Source organism: Chanodichthys erythropterus, chromosome 23 (genome assembly GCF_024489055.1).
Source record: "Chanodichthys erythropterus isolate Z2021 chromosome 23, ASM2448905v1, whole genome shotgun sequence".
Classification (NCBI taxonomy): domain Eukaryota; kingdom Metazoa; phylum Chordata; class Actinopteri; order Cypriniformes; family Xenocyprididae; genus Chanodichthys; species Chanodichthys erythropterus.
The window spans coordinates 18,993,372-19,009,557 of NC_090243.1; the positions used below are offsets into that span (position 1 = coordinate 18,993,372).

General features: G+C 39.8%; 1 protein-coding gene across 1 annotated transcript; it reads right to left on the reverse strand.

The window, feature by feature from the left end:
• Positions 1-13,739: 13,739 nt before the first annotated feature.
• nog2 (noggin 2) lies at positions 13,740-15,745 on the reverse strand. The gene has a single exon (XM_067378221.1). The coding sequence runs from the start codon at positions 15,055-15,057 to the stop codon at positions 14,422-14,424; it is 636 nt and encodes a 211-aa protein (XP_067234322.1). The 5' UTR covers positions 15,058-15,745; the 3' UTR covers positions 13,740-14,421.
• Between the last annotated feature and the right edge of the window lie 441 nt (positions 15,746-16,186).

Here is a 16,186-nt window from a genome sequence, read left to right on the forward strand (position 1 = left end):
TCCAGATCGATTGTGATTTAGTCCCGTTGTCTGTTGGTGAATGTAACTCACAGATATACAGCAGCGATCAGTTCCGTTCATGAGACAGACACACACTGACACACGCGCACAGAGAGAGAGAGAGAGAGAGAGAGAGAGAGAGAGAGAGAGAGAGAGAGAGAGAGAGAGAGAGAGAGAGAGAGAGAGAGAGGAGGGGTGACAGAGAGGCAGCCAAGGTGAGAAACTCGACTGAGCCCCCCTCACACACACAATTCCAGACACAAACTGCATTCGAGAGGGAGGCTCTGTTTCAAAAACCTAGTGAGCTGCCTACCTAGGCAGCATCATGGGCGCGTGGCGATTTGGGGTATATTGCAACATCTTTGAGCGCACTGGATTCACATGATGCCACAAAAATGCTGTCTTAGCAGCAACTCACTTGGTTTACAGACGCATCCAATGGGTGGTCGTTGGTCTAGCATCTGGCATAGCATTTTTTGAGCATCATAGTGGCTGACAGCATTTTTTGTTTCACGTTTATGCATTTTAAGCAAACGCTTTTATCAATAAGCGACTTACAAATGAAGCAATTTATTACATAATATTAGCATTTAAGGCACCAGATGCGCCTGTCCGTTACGCGCACGATTGCTCCAGGCACCTATGGTGCTGTCTAGGTAGGGAACTTGGTTTGGAGACGCCGTGTGTGGTCCAGCAGTATGTGAATTATACTTCAAGTTTTAGTTTAGGGGGTGGAATGTCGGCTTTAAAGAGAATTTTAAACGCCTGTTAAATATTACATGTAAACAAAAAGGTAATTTTCAGTGAGGTTCGTCTCGCGCTTTATTATAAACTACTTTGGCTGTACATTCACAGTCAGCGAACCGTCAATGACTTTTTAGAAACTGTTTTTATATATTAATGATATGAACCTATGATAAAAATGATACTTGATACAGTATTTGTCGAGGTACATCGCGAAAATGAACACCTCCTTAGGCTAGCAAGACTAAACTGTAATCTAACATTAATACTGACACGCTTTAAAACCTTGAAAAGCTCTAACTACTAATAACTTTTACTAAGAAGACTGCTCGACCTATTGCTTTGAGTTCTTAAGGGGGTGGGGGCAGGTGAGGAGGTCAGACCCAAATAATTCGCACCCCCTGGCAGCATCAGGCGCCCTTGCGCATGCGTGTTTTTGCTGCGCTGATGTTCTGGCGCTCATTTGACACTAATGTTTATTTATTTCCCGATACTATCTCATGGAGTCACTCAAGAGTCTTTGAATTCCCGTAAATCATCGGAAACAATCGGCGTGTGTGTGTGTGTTTGAGATGAAAAATCCAGATGGAGCGTGTAATGAGAGTAAAACAAGAGACAAACTCAAGGCAGATGCAGTGTGTCCCAAACAGATCAATTATTATCATCATCCCGCAACTTCCGAGTAGGAAACCGTGATGCATCACAGAATTCCAGAATTGAACAAACAAGGGTTGCCAGGTTTTCACAGCAAACCCTCCCAATTGACCCTTCGCAAAGACCCGCCCCCCTTAGTTACTGTTGCTTTGTCCGACAACCATGGCGCTGTCACACCACAGACAGTGATAAATACACTGAGGAGCAAAGAGGACACTGACAACACGTCGACAGACAAGACAGAGCAGGTTACTTATGATATTAAACAAAGTCCCAGCTTTCAAATGGTGTATTTTTTAAAGAAATTCAACAATAAAAACAGTTTTGTGGCTTTTTAATGTGTCGTGACAGATCGCTGTAGCGCCTCAGCTCAAGCGGCTCGTGAATCGATCATCTCTTCCTACTAGTTATTTATAGCATCAAATAAACATGAATGAACTTGAGAAGGAATGTTGTTTAAAACACGGAAAGATGTAAATACACACCATTTTTCAAGTTCAAGTCCACCGAGGTTAATCTTCTAACTCCTGACTACTTTGTCGGACAAAATGGCGTATTCAGCATTATGATTGGTTAGATCGCCTGTCAATCAAACTCCTGGCGAAGGGTCAATTGCTCCTCAAAACTAGCCCAATGGCATTTCAGGGGTTCCCGCGGTAAAAAAAAATCGGGTTCGGGGGGGGGAATTCACATTCCAGGGACTAAATATCATGTTATTTTGGGTCGATTCAACCCGCAGACATGAAAAACAACTCACGGCAACAGTGTAAAATAGCCCAGTTCCGTGGGAAAACCGCAGACTTGGCAACACTGCCTAAAACACTTGAGGATGAATTGCGCTCATCCGGTTTTAACATCTTCCAACATCACGTGATCAAGATCCTTTAACGCACGGTGACATGATGGGGAACCCAAATAAGTGATAATAATATCTATAAATAAAAGATACAGTATGCTTATTAAAAACCAAGTTTTATTGTGTTTCTTCATGGAACCTTTTTGTCACTCACTAACAATAAAGTACTCTACAAAAGTATTTTTTCACAGAAATTTTTCTTAAATGTATGTACATTTATAACACTATATTTAATATTATACCGTTGCATCAAATTACAAAAAAAATTGCTTTGAGGATATGTATGTGACGTCACCATCAACCGTTATGACTGCGGTTACGCCCACTGAGTGGCAAGAGAATGAGTGGCAGCATTGGTTTTTCAGTGTGAATGCCGTGAAAAACACAAAAAACACATCCAAAACGGAAAAGAGCTTTGCGACTGACTGTAAAAATAGCTTTGACACAAAACCTGAGGTATATATTTACAGACTGCTGAAAGCTACAGAAAAGCAAATGGATCACTGCAATTCACAGAAACAGCTGGACTCCAGGCAGAAAAAAACTGGTTTTCCAGTTATCATTTTGTGTCAAAATGTCGGATTTTGGGGTAAAATCATACCGTATATATTGTATTGTTATATATCGTGTTGACAACTCATCAATTAAATATTTACCATCTTATATTCTGCATAATTGGGTGTTTTTAAATAAACACTGACAAAAACTATACAAGTTTTAGGGCTGGACGATATGACGATATATATAACATTGATATAAGCGATTTAGACCTACCTATATTGTTATATAAAGCGTTCACAGGCAGATTTGCTTTATATGTTTCCCCGGCATCGAAATCAGCCACATATAAATGTCAGGAAACTCGACTCCTGGCTGCATGTCAATATCCATGGATTAGGTTTCTTTGGCATGTCATAAGGAACACTTTCGAGTCCAACCTTTAGTGTAATCGTTTGTTTTACTCGCGTTTTTGCAGTTTCCTCTATTAAATCCAGTCACGCAGCAGCTTCTTTTGCCACTCAGTCCAGCTGAGGGAGCGCGTTCTGGCGGGAAAGTGTCGTCGATGCATACGGCTATGGAAGTGACGGTAAAAATTACGTCGTTCTCTCTTCTGACTACCGCTATCAATCGCTCTCTATTTTTTCACCTCTTTTTGAAAGTTATGAACACACTATTGTGGAGTTTTTTCTTTTGCTATTTGTGCAAATGGAAACACAAAAAATATATATTTAATGAAGTCTCTCATTCACCGCTATAAAAGTTTACCCAACTATGACGACTTCCGCTTCTGACAAACCCTGAAATGTGAAAAGGGTCTATTACCTATAAAGCAACATTTTTCTCTTGAAGTTACAAAACTACTTGCTTGGCCATTTAACATTATACAAAGCATCTCGAAGAAAACATTCATCACAAGAACATTTTAAACTGATCAAGACAAATACTAGACCGGGATTTTTCCATAACAGTGAGTCCACCACCTCAAAGCACATAAAAGAACATCATTAAAAAAATGAGTACATGTGGAACAACTATGATTCTGCCCAGAACTGGCCGTCCTCCAGAGATGAGTGTCTGGGCAGGAGCAAATGTTGTGAATGACACCAAAATGCTTGTGATAACTTCTTCACTAACTGTGCATGAGGCAATAAATATTTAAACCACATCAACTGATGAAAATTCACCATTTACTCATGACCTTCCAAACCTGTATGATTTTCTTTCTTCTGTGGAAGAAATTTCCAAAGTTCAAATATTTATGCTGCTTTTTGCACACTTAAAGTAAATGCTCATAAAATTATAAAAGATACCATAAAAACTTCCATTTATTGCACAAATAAGAGGCATCAAGATCTGAAACACCGGGTTAGATGATCAATGATGCCAAAAGTCATTGGTTTTGTGTGTCTACTACTCATAATTGTGATGCACAAATCAGATTAGAAAGCTGTGGAGGGGAATATTCTCAGATAATGATGACATTTGATTTAAAGGATAATTCCTGATAATTTACTCACCCCCATCATGTCATCCAAGATGTTCATGTCTTTCTTTCGTCAGTCGAAAAGAAATGAAGGTTTTTGACGAAAACATTCCAGGATTTTCTCCACATAGTGGACTTCACTGGAGCCCAAAAGGGTTGAAGGTCAAAATTACAGCTTCAGTGCAGCTTGAAAGAGCTCTACAAGATCCCAGATGAGAAATAAGGGTCTTATCTAGAGAAACCATCACTCATTTTCAAAACAAAATGAAAAATTATATACATTTTAACCATAAATGCTCATCTTGAACTAGCTCTCTTCTTCTTCTCCTCTATTTGAATTCCAGCAGTGTAGACACTGCTAAGTGTATTACTGCCCTCCTCAGGTCAAAGTTAGAACTAATTGTTATAGACAATGTGCTAGTGCAAGTATATGACAATTGAGTTCAAACTTTGACCTGTGGAGGGCAGTAATACACTTAGCAGTTTCTACACTACTGGAATTCAAAAAGATGAGCATTTATGGTTAAAATGTATAAAATTGAAGAAAAATCCTGGAATATTTTCATCAAAAACCTTAATTTTTTTTTCGACTGAAGAAAGAAAGACATGAACATCTTGGATGACATGGGGGTGAGTAAATTATCAGGAAATTTTAATTTGAAAGTGAACCAATCCTTTAATTTTATGGAAAGATTCTGCCTTACATCTTTTGTGATTGACGGAAGAACGAACATCATATGTATGGAACGATTATTTTTAGATCCGGCTTGCAAAAAAAGTAGCAGAAAATATAATCTGATAAACTGAACTATTTTTAATCTCATTTGTAACTGCTTTATGCAACACAAACCTCAGAAACAGCACATCACTCATACGACACCATAAAGCGTTGCGCTTTTGTTGATATTTCTCTGCGGCACAGGCTGGAAAACTCTTGAAGAAAAAATGATTGGAACTGAAGAAAAAAAAAAAAAACCTGGAGGAAAACGTGCCGAGCACTGGGAGCTGGAGGATGATTCGCCTTTCAACACGACAGTAAACCAAAACATACAGCCAAAACCACACTGAAGTGGCTTCAGACCAGAAGGTTAATGTCCTGGAGAGGCCCAGACTAAAACTCAATCCAACTAAGCATCTGTGGAATTGACTTGTATTCAATTACTCTCTTTTATATTTAATTTCACGACACTTTTCGCCTTATACAGTAGCTTTGTAGAGTTGATGAGTAGGATAACTCTCAGTGAGATGCACCATGCTTTCATAACACAATAAATACTTGAAGACGTCTTGAATTGTACAACATGGCACACAGATTTCTGGTTTTAGGGTGACCGGTACTGCCGGTGCGGATCACAGACTCAAAAGATTTAGGATCACGCATGTGGCTGCAGCAAAATCCAAGTAGGCCTATTTTTCATAATGTGACATAAAAAATAAAGCAATTTCTCAATGAATAATGTCCGTGTGAGTGTGTGTGTGTTGACGTGTGTGGGAGTTTCTCAGCCCTGTGTAAGCTTCTCAACATTCCTGTGGTATTTATGGCACCGTTCAGTGGCGTTTTACTCTGATGAGTGTGTCACACTGTGTGAGAGGTCAAGAAATAAAAGAGTCAGAAGCAGCCGTCTCCTCCTGCCCCCACAAACTCACCGCAAGCACTTCACACATGCGTACGAACCTTTCAGGATGATCTGTTTGTGCCATCTACAGAAACCCCACTCAGAAAGAGAGGACGGCGCGGAACCTGTGTAGAAGAAACATGCGAGTCAATTGCGCCACCTGCTGCCTGTTTAGCATTCTTACACTTCCAGATTGAGTTCTTCATGAGTTTGTTAACCTTTCATTATCATGTGGGAGGAGGAATAGCAATTTTGACACCAGAGCAGTAAGATATTTATCTAAATTATAGAGGAGTTTGTTGTCACAAGGGGGGTTTAAGAGTCAGTCCAGTTGCACAAATGTTTGTTTTCTCTAGCAGTGGCTCGTATGGCGGTTTCAAACACCTACAGTCATTATTCTGTTCTTCAAACTAAATTTTCAGATTATTCATGACTTTATAAAAGTTGTTGTGTAACAAATGAACAAACTAAAAGCATTTTTGAGGACAAAAGTCACAAATGAAGGCAGATTTTAATTAAAATCATGAAATATGTTCACAGTTTTACATTTATAATTTTATACAATTCATTACATTATCATTTATTCTACAACAGATTGATAGTTTTATATGTTTTCTTTTTAGAATTGTCAAATATGGGCCATTCTACAGAAGTCAGAGTTGGAAACATCTTGAAAAAAGTGTTTTTTATGTATGCAAATTGTATAATATCCATTTCTAGTAATTGTGCAGTTAATTCTCATATTGCATTTTCAGAAAGTTTTGGAATATTTTTCCTCTCTGCATATGTGTCACTACCGAAACACAATAATAAAGCATTTAATAAGAAAGGTTACATCGACCTATTAAGATTTTGTTTACATCTACCTTGTAAATATATATTTAAAAAAAAAAAAAAAAAGTTTTCATAGGTAAATCAATAACAATTACAATATTTCAAGTGTAATTTATTAAATTTGTTGTATTTTGAATCCAATCTCTTTGTTTATCATACTGATATCAAAGATAAGGATTCATTAGTTTGAATATACATTGAACCAAACACTATAATAAAATCTTAACATCTAAAATTTTAATATTTAAATGCTTTTTAAATGTGTTTTTGTTGTTCTTGTGGAACAGCAGTTTGCACCAGTTCTGTAGAATGGCCCATACTGTTTATAAACTGCTGAAAATCCATTACAATATCGCATTATTAGTCAAATAGTCAAACCAAAATTTGTTACTAGTGTGTGCAGGACACTATAGTTCATTTATGTAAGCGAGGATATCAAAATAAAGTAAACTATGACATATTATACCAAAAAATTCTTCATACAGTGGACTACCAGTAAATTTTTTTTTATCAATTTTGGAACCAAAATTATTCAGACACTTTGACCTGTCCATATTTTGCTTAAGTGTTATCTGACATCATTAAGATTATTTCTTTCTGACACAGTTTAACTCTGAGATCTTGTCATATTTTATTACCATCTTTTAAACTATAGTGAAGAAACTGTAATGTTCATGGTGTCTGAATAAATTTTGGTTTGACTGTACTGTATATACACACACACATATAATATATATATATATATATATATATATATATACACATATATATAAAAATATACACACACACACACACATATATACATATACATATATATAACATTGTGACAACATGCCCCACTATAGACTCAATATGCATTAAACTTATCTTTCTTTGACCTGAGTTATGACATTGAAAATGTTTAATATTTGTTAACATGTGTCTAGACACTTCCAAAAGGTTCTACCTATAATATAGAAATGCATGCAATATACAGGTGAAAACAGAGTACTAAACCTAGTGACATAAATAAATATATGAATCTGTAATGTAACGTTATAAGCAGATCAGATTCTGAGCTGTCAAACCTGCTTCACATCCACGGGCAAATATAAATGATCACTAACAGAGCGACACATGAACTTCTCACGCTACTGATAATGATTCACTTCAACCCTGTCTCACCTTATTCCTCCAACATAGTGTCAGGACTGGGTGAGAGGAATAGCTGTCATATGATACATGAGCATCTACAATCCATATGTCTGCAAGATATGGAAAAAAAAATCTCACACTCTCACCCAAGACCACAATTGAGCTCTACAAATCCACACATTGTGTGTGTCAATGTGACAGAGAGTGTCAAAATATTTATGCTTCAATAAAAATAAATTCCTTATATTTATCAAGATGATGTGATGGCTTCATATGCATGTGGCCGTTAATATAGAACCTGGATATTAATGAGCTTGATATAGTCGAGTTGTGGCTTTCATAAAGTGATTCTGTTCCATATCATTTAACATCAGAATCTAGAGTTTATTATTGCGGCAATATAGGTTAGTCAGTAGGGGGCAGTGCAGCCTATTAAATGTTCTCTTCATTAACCAGAATATGATCTTAGCATGCATAAAATCTAATTACGAATTAGATACCTAAATGACTAGAAAATACAAACTGACATGAATATGCAGATGTGAAATATGTCTTACCAGTGACCCATGATGGAAATAGACGGCCACTATGACAACCAATAAACTTGATTAGCCTAATCGAGAGCAAATTAAACATTTTAACCGTTCAATATACGCTTGAGTCACACAAGCTGAATAATGCACAACTGCAGAAACAACTACTTCTGCTGCCATGGAGACTACAGGACCCGCGCGGAATTCTGGGAAGTGGAGTTGCCTGCAAAGTACAAAAGACAGAGGGATAAAGACCCAGGGAAGAGCACTTCATAGGGAACACTTGACTTTTTACCATTAGATGCACAAATCCCATTTTTTAAATGATTAGGTTCACCAAGACTGCATCTATTTGAACAAAAATACAGTAAAAACAGTAACATTGTGAAATATTAATACAATTTTATTTCAATATATTTTAAACTGTAATTATCAGCATCATTACATGATCCTTCAGAAATCATTCTAATATGATGATTTGCTGCTCAAGAAACATTTCTGATTATTATCAATGTTGAAAACAGTTGTGCTGCTTCATATTTTTATACATTTCTTTACTGTCACTGTTACTGAATCTTTGTTGAATAAAAGTAGGTAAAAAAAAAAAAAAAAATCTATTCACCCAAAACCTTTGAATGGTAGTGTAGGTTTGTTTCATTTTTGGAGTTTGCATTCTTTCCCACAGATACATGTACACCAAAAACTGTCAATTCTACTCCTGAGAAGTTTCCAGGATAGTCTAAATCAAGGCCTTCTGTTTCAGCACTACAGCATCAAGACATGCTCATCTGCTCCTCAGCAAACGGCTCCAAAAGTGCATCATGTTTACGCCCCGGTGAAATCCTCTCCTGCCTTAATGGCACTGCAGAAATCACACAAGTGTGACAGCAAGAGTTGCACAATCTTTCCTGGAGTCTCACTTTGTTTTGACGAAATTTATACAGATTTGGAACGAAATTGAGGGTGAGTAAATGACGAGAGAATTTGCAATTTTGGGAGAAATATCCCTTTAAAGGTGTAATATGTCAAACTTTTGCAGTAAAATATCCAAAAACCAGGCCAGTGTTATACATTTTGTTCACTTGAGTACTTACACTATCCCAAATGTTTGCAACTATTTGTAAATCATGAAAAAATTGCAATTTTCCCCAAGGCTCCGGGACGTGTGAGGAGTCGCCTGTCAATGGCGTCATACCCGCGATACCCTCGGTTTCCGGTTTTATTTTGTAGAAACCATGGAAACATCAAAGACGCTTTAATATTTACATGTTTTAATAGACAAGGGAACAACTGTTTGGGTACGTTTATAGAAAGAAAACAAATTATTGTTATATAGCTCAACACGTTTAGTCTTATTGTTAAATCTAATTTTCTTGATTTTTTGTGACTCTCAATGCCTCAGACAAAAACACTATTTTGTGAAGTAGCTAACATAGCATAATCAGATGCTGCTTTATTTTTAATAACAGTAATACAGCATTTTCTCCATGCCATTTATCAACACAAGCCATCCAGCATTTAATATGATATTGTAAAATCGATCTATCTTACTGCAGTGTGTAACAGTGTCTCACAGCAGCTGTCGAGAGAACGCACAGAGTAACGTTATAACATCATTTTCAACACTCAAATGTATCTAATATGATAAACAGAGCTGCGTTACCTCATACTCATGACCGGAAAAGCGGAAGCAACGCCGGCGACTGTCATAATAAAAGTCCCGCTGCTCGTGAGGCATGTGTTGCGCAATCGCTCCAGCTCCTCGTTCAGCTCCACAACACTCGTTCCTGCTCTGCTTCATACTGCAGTAATGTTAATAATCACACCCATGAACATGATTTCTTCTTGAGTGAGTTATATCCCGATTGTTTCCACCGGCTGTGATGTGATGACCACATGTCCCAAGATTCCGCACTCAAACTTGGCATCATCAAGCTACACCTTTGTTTTGAATAGGCCTCTAGCGACCTCTAGTGGACATAAATCTTACATATTGCACCTTTAAGTAACTACATGTTAACTAGCAGTTATTAGAGACTGTCTGATTAATATCTGTGAACACTTTATTCTGATGCTCAAAACAGACATTCTACTGACTATAAGTAATTTGCAAGTACATGTCAACTTATTCTACTTTTCCTGAAACACCTAACAGTCTACTAACGGTCTACTAATACTCTAATGAGAATTAGTTGACTTGTACTTATAATTAGAAGAATGTCTTAAGGGGACCTTTCTGCTTCAAAACTTCACATTTAATTCAATGTTACTTTGCAATTATTCATTGGAAATTACTTGTTTCATTTAGTTTCGGACATTTTTCAGCATTTGAATCAGCTGGTGTTTTGTTGGCTGTATGAAGTCAGTTCTCACAGGTGTCCCAGCAGAGGAACCACAGGTGTAGAGAATCACATAACATGTTCCACTAATGAGTGTTCATCGTCAACACTACGGCTGCGTCTATTTTGAATATTAATTACTTCACGACTGCTAAAAGAGTGCGTTATATAGTACGATTGTAATCCAGACGTACTACATCCGTCATGTTGTCATTAACATGTGACCTACCAGTGTCAGTTGCGCCGCTTAACCTCCATTCACAAATCCTCTCCCGTGGCCTCATGGGATAGTAGAGTGTCCATTATATGCACACTTCAGAATCTCACCGGAAGTAGGTCATCCGGGTACCTTTTGCCTACTCTTTTATGAACACTGTGAATTCGGACATACTTATTTTGTCACATAGCCTACTGTTTTTCGCCCACTGTATAGTAGAGAAGTATGTGATTTCAGATGCAGCCATCTATCATTTTAACATTTCCATTTTGCTTGCCAATTGATTGTGCATCTTTAATTACAATAAATGACATTTGCTCCGATATGTTGAATCTAATGCACTGCAATACATCGAGACTTTCAAGGTAAAAAATAAAAAGTAGATATGCACTGATACTGATAGCCAATTATTCAGAGTGATATCTGACAATACAGATAACGATAGTTTTGGGGTTCTGGCTTTTATTCCTTCTTTTAAATTTCATTATAATTAATAGTTGTATATTTAATTATTATATTTTGAAAGAAATGCAAATAAACACTTTATTGTCCATTTCATCAATTTGTTTCAGATTAACTGATCAGTTATGAACAAACACATTACTCAAATTAATATTAACACATTAACTAAATTCTGAAGATTAATTTAATATTTCTTAACTTTCTAAATTTTATTACTTCATATAATTGCTACTATTGAAGATCAAACTGGTTGGCATTTTCTTTACACAAAGCCCAAATTCAGTACATTTTCCTGTCCTCTTTTGATTGACAGGATATATCAGCCCTGACTATTGGCTGTTTTGTTTTTTTAATAACTGATGGTTTGAAAATTCGCATTTTATTGGAGGTGCACCGATATATCGGCCAATAATCAGTGCATCTCTAATAAAAAGTGCAAAAATTGTGACTCTAGAGGTAAAACAGCTTGACACTGTGACAACTTTATACCTAATCTACCTGTTAAAGGTGCATATTAACAAAGTCCCTTTAAGACAAGTCATTTCACTCGGCGGCCATCTTTCAAGTGCAGCTCTAATCTCTTTGAATGGGGAAACATCAAATTCTCCAAAGCTGTTCGCCAAGCTTTCAATTAAATTTCATATTTGAAATTACCAATGAAATCTGACAACAACTGTCTCATAAATTTTGTTTCTGAACGCTCGAATCATGACAAAAAAACGGTATTTTACAGGCTAAATCGAGGTAATGCGCATGCAGAGTTACAATTGCGCATCTCATTTCGGAGATGCGCAAGATCCAAATCTTACTTTAACAAGATCCAAATCTTACTGACATTTGAAGTTCTCAAGTACCATCTTTCCTGGATGAATGTGGAAATAAAGATACCGGCATGTGCATCATACTCAGCTCTGCATCAGAAAGCCGTTTTATTAGAGCAGATTATGAAGAATAATTACACAAGCAACTATTAAAAAGAAGCAGATTTTGGGATTCAGAACTCAAACACATGCATATACTTTGACTCACACACACACACACACACACACACACACACATCATGAGTTAAGGCAACTGTTGGTGGTCCCCAAAGCACTGTATGAATGTCACCCACAAGACTAATGGAAGCGTCTCCCACACACACACACACACACACACACACACACACACACACACACACACACACACACACTACACCAAAACATCTAACAAATCAAATCCAAAGGCTTCTCCCGTAACCACCGTAAGCACTACTTAGAGACACGCAGATGATCGATTATTGAACTCCTGCATCGGTTCTTAGTTGTAATTCAGCCAGAAAAGTGAGTTGTTTTGCCTTTGTTTTCGGAGCGCAGTCTCCATGCACACTGCAAATTGGAGCATTTACTACATTTGGTATCTCATTGGCCTCTGCCAAGGACAGAAAACATTGTGTTTAACTTTGGTCTCAAAGAACTCCCTGATTCACTCCAGCTTGGGTCATATTTTTAATGATGAATACACCCCCCCCTCACAGAAGGCTGAAGTGCTCCGCCAGTCTGACGGCTGTGTGTTTTGAGGGCTAGTTTGTCGGGGATTGGCTTTCACACACACAGGCTGAAAGGGTTACTGTTCAATCTATTCTGCGCTCGCCAGAGTGCGCGGCCGAGTGGCGCCGGCGCGTCACACACACACACATGCACACACTCGCACACTCGTACACACTCTCAGCCTCCTCCAAAAAGCTCTAGACATCATCAAGAAACAGAGCTGACAACTGCCCCCACCCCGCGCCAAAACACAGCACCAGCAGTGTATCTGTCACAATAAGCTCGGCAATAACACGCACACACATGCACTTTCCCTCGCTGAAATGACAGGCGTGATTCACTGCGTGCACGCGCGCGTCCCTGGAACACGGAGAGTCGCGATTTTACGAGTCTCGCATCTCTTGAGCTCGCAGACAGCGTGTTTGCTGACTAATTAACAGTCTGGTACCGTCAGCATCAGTTCACAGTCATTGTAGAGGGTTGCAGTGTTTCTCACGCCGAGACTTTTGGACAAGAATCGGGCTCAGATTTCTGTCTCTCAGACTTTCCCCCCCTCCTTCCCTTCCCTTCCCTTCCCTTTCCCTTTCCAGAAGCAGTACGCCAGGAGCTGCTGGCTCTCCCTGCTCTATTTCACCAATGACAGTGTTTGAAAATGGCTGCATCATATTTTAGCGCTGTGTTAACATGAGCGCGCTTTTACGCACGGCGAAGAACAGACGTGATTATTTCCACAGCAAAAGCAGCGTTATTAGAGCAGGGCAAACAGGAGACGATCTGCATTCATTCTGCAACATATTCAGCTTTTTTTAATATCTTATATTTCTCAGATCCTTCACACTCAGTCCAAGTTTAACAGATTTTATTGCTAAAACCATGGCATTTACACTGACATGTTTATTATTATTATTATTATTATTAATACTCTCTTAAATTCATTTTTTAGAAGTTTTCAAGTAGAATTTCTGGTATATTCTATTCTCTTCTCTTTATCTATACATACTCACAACAGTTAAAACAATAAATAAAACGTACACATTTCGTTTTTTTTTTTACTAAAATACTATATGTTTTTCAAAAGAAAGAAAAGGCTGAGTTCACGTGTATAAGCCTTTTTTTAAATCATCATCATTATTCATATTAATATTTGTACAAAACTTCTATGTAGTGTTTTTCAGTCTCTATAAATAGAGTTCGAATGAGGAAAGTCAAGTTCTCTCTTGCGTCTTCGCACAATAATTTCATAAAAATAACCACGAGCTGAAGTGCTCCTCGTGAGAATACATGGTCCTGATCCTTTAATAAAAATAGCTGCATTCTTCTTCGTCGTCGTCGTCGTCTTCTTCCTTTGACTTAAATATGTACATATATGTCATATATTTTGAATTAAAAAGCTATATATATATATATATATATTTAAAAAAATAGATTCGCTATGTGGCGCCACACATCCCTGTCCGTGGGTAAACAGTGCAATCATTCATAATCGATAAACCCTCTCGCAGGCGCATGCACGCGCTGCTCAGCAGGAGCACTTGCACTCGGAGATGATCGGGTACTGCACCGGGATCCACGTGCAGTACTTCTGCCGCAGGAAGCCCTGGCAGTAAAACCGCAGGAAGGTCTTGGTCACCGACTTGACCGGCTTGCAGGACATGCCCTCGGGGAAGGAGCACGAGCGCTCGCCGAAGCAGTTCCCTTCCTTGATGTAGCGCGGCCAGAAGCGCGCGCCCAGGTCCTTCCAAGTGTACAACACCGGGCAGTGCGTGTACATCCACAGCCACTGCAGGAACTTCCGCCGCGCCTTCTTGCCCACCTTGACGCGCCGGCCGTACGGAGTCTCCGCCAGGTCCAGCTTCTTGAGCTCAGCTGGCATTGGCAGTTGCGGCAGCGCCGGCGGCGCGCTGGCGTTCAGCTGCGCGGGCAGGTGGATGGACATGAAGTTGGGGTCGAAGTGGCTGCCCAGCTTCTTGCGCAGCGTCCTCTCCGAGAGGTCCTGCTCGCGCGGGTCGTACTCCGGGTCGGGCTCCTCGATGAGGTCCGGGACGGGCAGATGCTCGCTGGGCGAGGGCCTCAGGCGCAGGTAAGGCTGGGCCGCGTTGCCGTGCGCGCACAGGAGCAGCAGTAGCAGCGGCAGCGCGCGGGTGATGCTGCCCATGACTCGTCTTCTGTCTGTCTACGGAGTGGAGTTGGCCCTCACTGCGCCCTCGTGCATAAATAGTCCGAGCGACAGCACGAGCGAGATCTTTTAATAGACGGCCGCGTGGCCCGGAATGACATGGGACATGGGCTGTTTTTTTTTTTTTTTTTTTTTTCTTCAATGATACTCGCTCAGGTGAGGCGTGCCAAGTGCGAAAGTGCTTCAAAAGCGTATCCTCCTCGGACTTTCCTCTAGCGAAGCTGTTGGCGGGTCACCATGGCAACGGCATAGGATGGGATGGCACCGTTTCTACAGCCTGCTCGGGTTTTGTTGCCGGGTGCCACCCAAACTGGCGATTGAAATGTCAGCGCGCCCGCGGAATGGAGCGCGTCTTAGCCAATGTTATTTTTACGCTCTCTCTCTCTCTCGCTCTCTGAGCGCACAGGCTCCAGTCCGTCCCGCCGAACAGGCGCTGCTGAACCGGGACGAGAGCCGCTCAGTCTCTCCACAGAGCGGGCAGAACTCCGCGCGCAATCAGAACTTCAACCCGCGACTAGAACATGTTCGGTGTAAGTCCGGAATAAAATCAGACTCTTGACAGTTCCGAGCAAGTCCTCTACACGTCAAGCGTTCCCGCGAACATCTGCTGCATGTTCTTCAGAAGCTTCATATCCCCGCTGGGTCAGAAATCCGTCCGAAAACTCGCCTGGTCCTGATCTGGGACAGAGGAGAATGAGCGCGTCTGGAGGAGAACTCCTCTCTTTCCCAAGTTAAATATCCCCTCCCCTTCCCTCCCCCCGTCAACTCCAAGAGCGCGCGTGCGCGCGCGGGGCCAGCTCACCAAGAACCCTCAGTCTGACTGACAGCAGAACACACACACATACAATGAGACCCCCCTCCCAAACTCCTCCACACACACATCCCACCACAACAGCTCTAGATTTATCACAGGCAGCAACCAGAAAACACACATTTGGGATTTTCCATATCTTGCACATTCCGTGACACTTAACCCACCTATTATGATCGTCTTGCACAAATAATGTTCAAGTGGAAACCTTATAATTCATTCATACCACATTCAAATTACACTGTGTGCTGGATGCATCAGTCATCTGGGGCTTTTGCACATATTGGCATGATGCAT

Bases quoted from the DNA above. Each gene is read 5' to 3' on its own strand.
- nog2 (XM_067378221.1), bottom strand. From the start codon at position 15,057: ATGGGCAGCATCACCCGCGCGCTGCCGCTGCTACTGCTGCTCCTGTGC.